Below are 11,815 nucleotides of genomic sequence, written 5' to 3'. Positions count from 1 at the left end.
AACACTGCTCTGTCCCTACATCACTGTCCATATATGGACGGTGACGTCAGGGTCTTCCCCAGTGACGGAGTCCCGGAGCAGAGCCGCTTCTAATACTCTGCCTGGGACTCCTTCTCTCCTCCTGCCATCACTGTCCATATATGGACAGTGATGTCAGGGGCATTCCAGAGCCAAAGTCCCGGGCAGAACGCTACTAGCACTCTGCCTGGGACTCCTGCTCTGCTCCTGACATCACTGTCCATATATGGACAGTGATGTGAGGGGCATTTCCAGAGCCAAAGTCCCGGGCAGAACGCTACTAGCACTCTGCCTGTGAGTCTGTAGCCTAGTAAATGGCAGAGTGGAGAGCTACTTCCCTGCTCTGCCATAGTGTTCAGTAGTATCTGCATCCTAAGGACGCAGATACTATTAAATGTGGCGTCACTACCGCTGTAGCAGCCATAGCGGCTGCTAGTGGGGCCACTGGGCATGAGGGGGCCTGTGACGGCGGGCAGTGCAGGCTCCATCATGAGCGGGCCCTGTAGCAGCCGCCGTTACTGCTACAGAGGTAGTTATGCTGCCTTCTAGGCAGGGCTCCCTCTAGAAGCAGAATCCCGTCGGCAAGACTCTGGCTGGGGATTCCACTCCTGGAGGAGCTATGACGGCAGCGTCAGCACCCAGCGGCCAAGTGGGCCCCCCGAAGGGTAGTGGGCCCCGGCACTTGTCCAGGTTCATCTGACCAGGATCATCCAAGTACTGTGACATCACTGTCACTATAATTCCTGAGGTGTTACATTAGCTTTGGTCATTACCCCAGTGCTGTGTCATCACTGTGTTTATTATCTCTCTAATGTAAAACCACTGTATTTGTTAACCCTATGGTGAGACATCCAGGTTCTTTGAGAAATTATTTTCGTGCATTGACATGACTGTGTGCATTTTCTGGGGTGTAAGTATATGGAGTAGAGAAAGTTTGCAGTTATACTTTGGGAATTGGTGCCTAGGGTGGCACCACGGTTCCTCTGCCAAATACCATTATACCAGCACTATAGCATGTGCAGTTTGGAAGGTAATTAACTTCAAGTTAAGAGCATAGCCCATTGTTAATGCCCCTTTAGGGCCTGCTTTTTGCCTTTCTGCTTGAAATTCAGAGCAATTGGCAGACTCAGTGTACCGAATATGTAGCAGACAATAGCTCTCCATCCGTTTACAATGGGGTGACTGTCTTCCTTTATTTTCTCTGCAGGGGTCACAAACATTTATTATTGTATCTTTTACTGAGAAAGCTGGGATACACAATATGGCCACCATTACAGCCCCCACTACTGTTCTTGCCCAGCTTTCCAAAAGTCCTAAATATTATATCTACTTAAATAATACATTGAAACAAGAGAGGCCCAAGGAGTAAAGTGGCACACAGAGACCATTACTACAGAAACCCTAGGCACTTATGAAGTTGGAGACACATGGACACATAGATTTTTATGATTTCCATATTACGACTCCGTACAACTCACAAATTGTACTGAGGCATAATAGGGCTACTGTATGTGCATGTGCCTAATACTGTGGTAAATTATTAGCTAACAGCCCATGTAGCACTGAATCCCACTCGACTACCTAATATAAAAATACGCTACAAGATTTTCAGAATAAAAGGGTTTTGTCATGATTAAGGACAGTTTGTCTGTTCGAAACTTGTTGGCGTTTGTATTTTAACACTGACTTTACCACGGAAGTTGGAATAAAGGTTTGTACATTTGATCCTTTGCCTGGGTGCCGAATGTGTCCTTCGTTTGTATATTGTACCATATACATGTTGTTTCTGGATAACAATTTAAATGTAACTACATCAACAGAAATATTTATAAAAAATTATATTTTATTGTTTTTAAAAATACAGCTATATACACAAAGAGATACAATATAACAATATTATACATTTGTGGAGGGAATAGATGCACCCATTGCCCTCAGGGCCCCCAGTGGCAGCATACACAATATACATAATTTGCCATTTTACTCGGTAGGTTGGTGTGCCCAGATGATGGCAGTATACTTTTTATTCATTGTCCGTTGTACAGACTATGTTGTGCCTGAGCTCCCAGACATATAAAGATTGGTTCACTAATTATCTATTTCTAGAATTTGGGCTTTTTTTGTAACTTTTGATATAACACTGCTTTTAAACAATTCTTTATCATCCAGTAGCATTCTGCAGCAAACGAGAACAAAAATATAGATTTCTGTCTCAACAGTGGGGACCTATATTGTTCAATTAATAAAAAAATGGATTATATTGCTTTGTGATAGTGTGCTCTTCCGAAAAACAGACTTTAGGGTGAGGTCACCTTCCAAGGGCTCACAATCAAGTTCCCTGCCAGAGGTATCACTGTGTGCCATGTAGCTTTTTAGGGTCACCAGGACTTAAACGTGTCATGCTCAGCATGTTTTAGGAATATATGAGTTCTGTACCATCTCATTGCAACATATTATCCTTTTACCATAGTTTCTTCACTCCACAACTAGATAAACATACAGTTCTGCATAGGTTTGCTTTGTAGCAAGTTGCTAAAACACAATCTCTTTTGATGGCCCAGGTGAGAACCCCATGGCGGTTCCCAATGCATTGTTGCAGTATACCCATTTTATCTGGTCTTTCTGCAGTCATCTTATGTAGGGCCTCTTTCCTTTCCTTTTGCCAGTTCTTCTAATGACCTTCTCCAACTATATCTCGTCGTAACAAAAGCATTAATTCATTTTAGAACATAACTTCTTCACAACTGCCATAGTCACTTTCTGCCTGATCCAGGGCCTGGTAATTTGAATTGGTCATCGGTGGGACTTCACAGTCTGCATAGGAGGGCTGTGCCACACTCAGTCGTACATTAAGATGCCGGAGTCCATCCTCAGCTGGGTATGATAGGCCTTTGGGCTGCATGAGTTGGGAGGGATAATAGCTGATTGCAGTGTATTGATCCTGGCAGGGAGATGGTTGTGGAAGGAAATCGTCCAGGTTGCGGTTGCTATAACGAGGAGGGATCGGGGCTCTCTTCTGGTTGCCTTCTAAAGGAAATGGAAACCCACCAAATAAGGGCTCTTGTTCCGATTCTCTTGGAAGAGGTGGGATAGGGGGTGCAGATGAGGGCTTAGATTGTGGGTATCTCTGTATTTCCATAGGATTATAGCTGGATTGCCAAAATGATGAGTCTCCTGCATACACTGAAACACAAGAATATAGCCCGTATTAGAACATGGATAAATGGCATTTCCACCTTGGATCAAAAATCACTAATAAGTGTCAGTCCCTGAGTTTTCCACTTCTATCAAGTTGGTAAAAATTATTTAGTTCTTTCTAAGTTATATCCATTTGTGGGAAAACAGGGTGACAGCCAATATGGCGCCATTAAAGATCCAACAGGCGGTTCCAACCAGCTCTCCTAGACTTCTAAATGGCAGATCTGCCTTGTTATGTAGCTGTAAAGAGCTTGGCAGATTTGGCATTCAGGAGTCCGGGAAAGCTAGGTGACAAACCCTTTGGAAACTACATTGGCTGCCATTAGCTGGTGTAACTATACATAATAACTTAGAGACGACTGAATAAACTTTCTAACTCAAGGACTCACATTAATTCTATTGCTAAAAAGAAAGCTAGCATGTTAAAAACACTTCCAAACTTTGGCAACCAGTACGATCATGGTTATAGTAATTACAAGTAAAGTTTTCCTTACCCAAGGAGAAAAAAAATTACATTTATTAGACTATTTGTCACTGATGGTAAAATGCCACCGTGTGATAATGTCATAGCCATCCACTCCCAGAGCTAACTAACAAAGGTAACAAAATCACCTCGGCATTCCTGGAGCTTAAAGAGTCCGGGCTGTCAATCAAAAACATGTAGATACACTGCAGGGAATTCCAGGCCTCTAAATAAAGCGAGTGGCAACAAGTAGCATCTTTGCTGTTATTACTCACACCAGCCACCAGGGGTCAGTAGCATCTTAAGTCTATTCCTCGCCTTACTGTGGCTTGAATACATTTTTTTTTTTTTTTAAAGGGACTCATTATAAAAAGATTATACAAGGTAACATAGGATGAGATGCTAATATCAGTCACATATGTATGTAAATGTTGTTAGAACTGGTGATATGTGAAACATAGTAATAAAAAAGCGGGCAGATATTTTTCTGGGTTATCTGTCAGTACGGCCGGTTCCAGTAATAGGGATTTTAACGCATTTTAACTTCTGTGATTCGGTCTTCCTGTGGCTCTGAAGAACTGAACTTCGATCACCATAGTTTGGTTCAGTAGAACCGCCGGGTCTTACGGCTATAGTACAACTACATGAAACCGACCTAAGGCAGGCCATACAGATGTAGCCGTCTTTAACTTGACTTTTAACGCATTAAATACACAGTGGCAAGATCCTTTATCTTAACTTTTTCAATGACTTTTCAATGGCTTTTGTTGTGTGATATCGCGCTGCAGCAAGTTATCAGAGAAAAGATAAAGATGGCTACGTCCGTACGTCTGACATATATATTTGTATGTAAAGAAAAAGGATTTACAAATCTATATACTGTAATGCTCCATTGCTTTCTATGGGGCAAACATATGCCAAAAGAAAAAGAACTTCTGTTATGTTTGGTTCAACTGTGCGGCAAATGTAGATAAAATAGTATGTCAATTTAAGAAAAACTCTTAAAACTAAAAGTTCATTTAATACTAGAATTCAAAAATTTTCATTCACTGACAGGTAGCATCTATACACTGCAGCAGTACCAAAATATCACAAATACACCAGATGTGAACCTGACCTTACTCTTTATACCATTAAGCAGGTGGACAGGGCATCATAAGGTGACTCAATGAAGATTTTTAGCTTGAGGTGTATTTTTGAGCTGACAAATTAATCATCATTAATCGGTTCATTATCTGCCGTCAATCAAACAAGATCCTCCTCAGGTGAGATCATCTTATACCAAGAGTTAATTTACATCTATGTATTGCTCTTCCCCCAAAGATTTGTAGAATTATTTTCATATTAGACATTTTTTTTTCTCCATTCAATGAAGTACGAAGCCATAATTATAATATATTTAGTCACATACCGTATTGGGCCTCCTTCACACACAATAATGAATTTCGTATGTATTTTATTGCATTTTTGGTGACTTTTTTTTATTCGTAACATTTGTAACATGCGTTTTTTTCTGGCATTTTTCAGGTTCTATAGAGAAGTCTATGGGAAAAATGCCTCAAAAACACCATTCCTAGAGCATGTTGCTTGTGGAGAAAAAGCGACTAACCCCAAAAAAGGCACAACGCAACAAAACACGTTTTATATTTCACTTTAGATGTTCGGCTAACATCTGACTGCAGCGTATTTGGCAAAAAACAAAACAGGAAAAACTCCACAAGAAGAGTTCTTCCCATCCTATAGGTACTATAAAGGGGCATAGGGTATTGTATAGGCTCTAAGGATTCGTAGGGACTGTGTGTATTGTCATACTGGGTCCATACACAGTCCTGCATGAGGCCTAAGTCATATAACCCTGTGTATATTTGCTGTGTATTTTTTTTATGACTCAAAAAGTTATCTTTTGTTCTGTCCTTTTAACATCAATGGTGGGGGGGAGAAGCAGATCTCTTGGGAATCCATTGTTCTCCCATTTAAAAATATCTATTCCCTGGGAGCTCTATAAGATGCACCAACAAACTGAAGTTAGTGGGTGCACCTGCACCCACTAGATGCTCCCCCCATCCTCTGATCAGGAGTCCAAAAGGTTTGCCATGTAATATGCAGGATAAGGAGCCAAAGTCTTTTTGGCCAATGTGATTCACCAAGAGGGCTCATGTGTTGGCTCCTTACAACTGCCCTATTAGATCATATGAAGGTAACAGACAGATATCGTCATTTAGGACCCTCTTCAATAAGATGACGCTACAAAGATTGTCTCTTGCTCTAGAGGAGTCACTATGTCTATGCATTATATAGATGGCCCATCAATATTCTCTGTGATCCAAAGCTCGTCAGATCACCAAGAAATGCCAGTGTGAACGAGGCCTTGCCTAAGTTACTGCCTTCAGTCCCTTTTAGCATCTAGTTGAGCTTGGTGTTTGAGAAGATAGAAGAAACACTTACTGCTCTCTTCACAATCCCAGTTGTTCTTGGCAATGGACTCGTTGTCAGAACTGGATGGAGGTGCTGGAGGTAGATTGGGTGCCACACTGCAGACAGCAGGGCCCCGGGTCCCCAGTGGTTTACAGAAGGTAAGTAGCTCAGGAATATCGTTTCTCCTTGACTGACCTTCAGCATCCAACTGATTCCGAGCTACAGAGCTGAGAAGGTTAAGTTCCATTGGTGCCCCTTGGGTGCCGACACCTATGTCTCTGGATATATATTGCTTTAGGTCTGGATCTTCTTGTGGGGCAGGTTTGTGGTTTCCAGCTCTTTTGCAAATACGTTTCCTGAAGATGACAAAAAGCCCCACTAAGAACAGGACAGCAAGGACTCCTCCTATGATCTCAACAATCTCCTGAGCTCCAGAAATAAGGAATCTTCTATCTTTTTCAGGCTCATCCACCTCCGCACACAGCTGCCCACCATTAATTTCACTGCAGTTGCATGTGCTGCTGTGTGTGCAGAGGTCAGCCTGCCCACAGGAGCCATCCTGACAGCTTCTTACCGCAATCTGGCACCTGCAAGAAAGAGAACATTTAGAATTGCTCTAGTAGAAGTTCAAACATTAAAAATAAGATGCATAAAAATAAAAAGATTAAACATTTTTTTTAAAGTAATTGCCCTTTATTATAGGTAACACTAGTAAGGATAAAATGTAAATCTGTGGTTGTGCCTTATGGGGTCATACATAGAGGAATGCCACCACACCCCTAACCACCTGAGACCAGGGGACATAATGCTTGTTGGCTCCAACCTCCTTTCCAGGAACCTCAGGTTGATCTTCAGTTGCACCGCCGCCCCCTCAGAGAGGCAGCCGGCATTGCGCCGCTTGCGTCGTTCAACCCCAGCAGACATGCTCAGAAGAGAGCAGGTCTGCATTGCCACCAGACGGTGCGGGAATAGGATTAAGGTGAGTATGTAAATTTTTTTTTTTTTTATCCTAATAAAAATGTGAGTGACATTATTTACAGGGGGTCTCTATCTATAGGGGGGGCTATATACAGGGGTGGATATATGTGGATCACTATAGGGGGCGCTATATGTGAGGTACTATATAAAGGGGGCTATATACAAGGGGGGGCTATATGTGGGAGCTATATGTGAGCACTATAGGGGGATCTATATATGAGTTCTATATACAGGGGTGGGCTATATCTACAGGGGGGCTATATACAGGGGTGGGTGATATATATGGAGCACTATATGTGAGGCACTATATACAGGGGTGGGCTATATATGGAGCACTACTTATAGGGGGAGATATATGTAGGGCACTATCTACTGCGGTGCGCTATAAGTTGGACACTATATACAGGGGTGGGCTATATGTGGAGCACTATCTACAGGGGGGCTATATGTGGGGCACTATATACAGGGGGCTATATGTAGTGCACTATCTACAGGGGTGGCTATATGTGGGACATTATCTACAGGGTGCTGTATGTGGGGCACTATCTACAGCGGCTCCATGGGGGCACTATCTACAGGGGGCACGGTGTGTATATGGGACACAGTGTATGGTGCTATTAGAATTGGAGGTGCAGTGTATGGTGCTATTATATTTAGGGGCACAGCGTCTGGCACCATGAGAACTTTATCTTTGTTTATAGGTGCAGATATGTTTGAAAAGTGAGAAGCTGAAGACATCTGAGTGGCAAACTGCAGAAATGGGCTGTGGCCGGGAGAAATCGTCATAGAGGTCTGGACCGGATGGAGAAGAAAAGAGAAAAAGAGCAACTAGAATCTGACGTCACCTGTGAGTCACTTAATGTAAATGTTTATTCTGCCTCTAATTAGCACTGTAGTCACTGTATAATCTGCAGCGAGATGATGGGTGGTATGAGTTTTTTTGGTGAAACAGCATCTCCCAGCATATCCTTACCATTGTACGGGTCGTGCTGTAAGCTGTATACAATTTAGTGCAAACCTATTTAGCAGGAGTTGTACTAAATTGAGCTGTATTTGTGCTGGTGTTGTATTTATGTACTGAGCTTTGTTCTGGCGCTGTATATATGTACTGAGCTTTGTTCTGGCATTGTATATATGTACTGAGCTTTGTTCTGGCACTGTATATATGTACTGAGCTTTGTTCTGGCACTGTATATATCTACTGAGATTGGTTCTGGCACTGTATATATGTACTGATCTTTGTTCTGGTGCTGTATATCTGTACTGAGCTTTGTTCTGGCATTTATATATGTACTCAGCTTGGTTCTCGCACTGTCTATATGTTCTGATCTTTGTTCTGATGCTGTATATATGCACTGAGCTTTGTTCTGGTGCAGTATATATGCACCGAGCTTTGTTCTGGTGCTGTATATATGTACTGATCTTGTTCTAATGCTGTATATATGTGCTGAGCTTTGTTCTGGTGCTGTATATATGTACTGAGCTTTGTTCTGGTGCTGTATATATGTACTGAGCTTTGTTCTGGTGCTGTATATATGTAATGAGCTTTGTTATGGTGTTGTATATATATGTAATGAGCTTTGTTCTGGTGCTGTATATATGTAATGCGCTTGGTTCTGGTGTTGTATATAGAACTTTATTGCTTGTAAAATGTACAAATGGCTTTATGCTCGAGTTACATTAAAAAAAGATGTGTATAAAAATGACACCTCATTGATTGGTAGAGAAAACAAACATGGCGAGGGGGAAGGAGATGTCAGGAAAGAGGTTTGGGGTGGGGCTCCAAACTGAATCTCTGCCCCGGGTGCTGGAGAACCTAGCTATGCTTCTAGCCTTGTTACTGTAGTATAAGATAGTGATGGATGCTTACCTCTCACCCTGAAATCCTGGAGGGCAACTACAGGTGAAACCATTGGACATGGCTGTGCACATTCTACCTTGCATGCAGGAAGATGTGGCACATGGGTCAATACCCAGATCACATTCAGGACCAGAGAATGGAGAATGACAGAGACACGAATAACCTGGAGGAATAAGGATAATGTAAGTATACATATATTTGCACTGACTATTCTTTAGCCTTATTTCTTTTTTTTGTCAAGCATTTACCTCCATTCGCTATCTCTACGCACATCTTGCCACTTGGACACGGCTCCTGGCTACAGGCTTGGGTGTGTTCACAGTATGGCATTATCCCTATCTGATGAAGATCTGGTCCCAGGCTTGCCACTGTTTGCCCGTTAATGCTGATATCATCCATACAGCCCTGAAATCCTTGAGAGACAAGGTCTTCCTGTAGTATGAGTCCACCAATGATCAGGTGAGATGTCTGCCCTGGGCACGGTGGTAGAGGTTGCTCTGTGTCCACGCCATCCACATGGAATTTGACAGTGGAGCTTGTCACCTCCAGCATAATGTTATGCAATGCCCCATCATTTACCAGTGTCTCCAAAAACAGATTCTGGGTGGCAGCTCCTTGGCACAGATGCTTATAATGCACATACCCATTAATAAGCTGGAAAAAAAAATATATAGAAACTATTAGATTTCAAAATCATTTAAAATTGTCACTATAATATAATATAAGCCAAGGTGATATTGCGGAAACTTATTTCCTATCATGGAAGCATTTTCACCATTTAAGACCATGCAGGGTAAAACAGGAATCCAAATATCCATCCTTTATTAAAATTAAATTTTTATTTTTTTTATCTAAACTGGTCCAATTGTGCTGATTAATTCTACATATATGTATATAGCAGTTAGATCTCCGATTTCTGATACTCCGAATTCCCTGCATAGGCATGGGAGGGGAACATTTATTAGATTGGTGTTTCATATGCACGTCTTAACATAAAGAAACTTGGAGTAAAATGTGCCTAATTTATTAAGAAATCTACCAGAAAGTGAAATGTATGCCAGCTAGGAGCTGGCGTTGATTTCCAACCATAATTTCCTCAAGATTCTGACATTAATTATAGTAAATTTGTCGGGTGGCCCCGGCCCCTTCCACTAAGCCCTGCACACTTTTTAGAGAAGTGTCATGAGTGGGCAAAACGGCATTAAAGTCACAATTTTTCTTGCAAATTGGGACTTTTATGGGATTAGCAACTTTTCTATGCTAGTAAATGTGTCGTAAAAAATTTAAATAAATTTCCCCATAGAGTTAAACGATAATATTCTGCAGCCACCACAACTTATGCATTGAATTCAATAATGAAATAATATGCAGTAAGCTCCTAAAACAACATGGTGTTAAAATGTGGACATTCACTTTAATCCCTAAATGAGGCAAAAGCAACTTGGGAATAAGAAATAAACTAACGAGCAGAAAAATTTAAAGTAAAGGGCAAAGCTTGTGGCGATGGCACTTTATCACAAGCACAATGTTTAATTAAAGCTGAATGCCATCCCACTTGAAATGTCACTACTTAGAATAACCAGTAGGGGGCAGTCATAAAGCTTCTGTGCTCTACCAGCAAAGTGAAGGGATTGTGTAAATAAAGAGAGGCTCTGTCACTAGTTTAGTAATGCCCGATCTCCTAGCTAATCTAATTGGCGCTGTTACACTGATAATGCTAGTGATAATTGTGTCCCAAAAAGTTTATTATTTTAAAAGTTGAGTTTTTTTCTAAATATACAAATTAGACTATACTAGACAATTGGGCGTCAACAGCAGTGATTCTCCTGAGGTGGAGCCTCCTCACAGCCTCTGACGCTGTCCTATCAGCATGAAGCTGCTTCACACAGTGTGAGAGACTGAGGCTGGGGGGAAGGGGGATCACTTCAAATAATCAGATCTCCGGCTGTGGACCACCTAGAACAGCGGTTCTGGTGGCATATGAAAGATGAGATTCTAATGTTTCATATGGCACAGAATCGCAGTTCTAGCTATGAATCAACCGGAAGTATCACCAGTTGAATACACAGTTGGCAATGACAGCTGTATACTAAATGATCACACTGTGTTGCTGGGCAGGGTAGTGGGAGAAGCTGTATGCTGATTGGACAGCGTCATACAGAAAACATTACACCGCCCAGAGTGAAAAGAAAGAGTCACCTCCTATTTGGCTATTAGAGCCAAATTAGCATATTTAGAAAAATGCTCATAACTTTGCAAATAATAAAAGATTTTGGGGGAAAAAATGACACTGTAGTTATCAGCATCATAGCGCCTATTAGATTAGTTAGGAGATAGGGAATTAATAAATTAGTGACGAATCCTTTTAAAATAATGACTTCTTAAAGGATGCAAACATAATCAAGGAATATAGTGAACTGACTTAATCGCCTGTTGTACAAGATGCCAAATCTGCAAGCACTTAGGAAGCAAAAACAGAAGCACAGATATTATTTCCGAACAAATTTTGAAACAAATTTTTTTTATAAGCTACAAACAGTTAAAAACAGCTTTAACTTGTTTTTTCTTGTAGCTACCAGAGACCATGCCAAACGCAGCGTGTAATTCATGAACTTTTTTACTTGATGGTTTGGCTGCAGATCAGGGACTGGTTGTAGATCTAATGATAATTGATGTTTTTTAAATGCCCTCCACTTTTATATAGTGCGCACTAAGAGATTCTGCCTTAGGTAACATTCATTTCCTGTTAAATCGTGAAATCTTCACTTTCCACGCTCAAAATGGACAACAATTCTAGTTAAGAGGATATAGGGACAAGCTAGGACGTGTCGGGATGCCTTTGGGCAAAGCTGCCTGCTCATCCATACATCCTTCCTGGCCAC

The 11,815-nt window shown here is 41.5% G+C and overlaps 1 protein-coding gene across 1 annotated transcript in view; it reads right to left on the bottom strand.

The window, feature by feature from the left end:
• Positions 1 to 1,885: 1,885 nt before the first annotated feature.
• FAT2 (FAT atypical cadherin 2) overlaps positions 1,886 to 11,815 on the bottom strand; it is a 53,110-nt gene continuing 43,180 nt past the window's right edge. The window contains exons 20-23 of the mRNA XM_075856139.1: positions 9,182 to 9,587; positions 8,943 to 9,096; positions 6,125 to 6,681; positions 1,886 to 3,201 (exon numbers count right to left, since the gene is read on the bottom strand). Coding sequence (XP_075712254.1) covers positions 2,741 to 3,201; positions 6,125 to 6,681; positions 8,943 to 9,096; positions 9,182 to 9,587 — 1,578 coding nt within the window. The 3' untranslated portion in view covers positions 1,886 to 2,740. The remainder of the gene's footprint in view (positions 3,202 to 6,124; positions 6,682 to 8,942; positions 9,097 to 9,181; positions 9,588 to 11,815) is intronic.

This window comes from Rhinoderma darwinii, chromosome 3 (genome assembly GCF_050947455.1).
Source record: "Rhinoderma darwinii isolate aRhiDar2 chromosome 3, aRhiDar2.hap1, whole genome shotgun sequence".
In the NCBI taxonomy this organism is placed as follows: domain Eukaryota; kingdom Metazoa; phylum Chordata; class Amphibia; order Anura; family Rhinodermatidae; genus Rhinoderma; species Rhinoderma darwinii.
The sequence above is the reverse complement of the archived record's forward strand: the minus strand, read 5'-3'. Positions and strand labels throughout refer to the sequence as shown.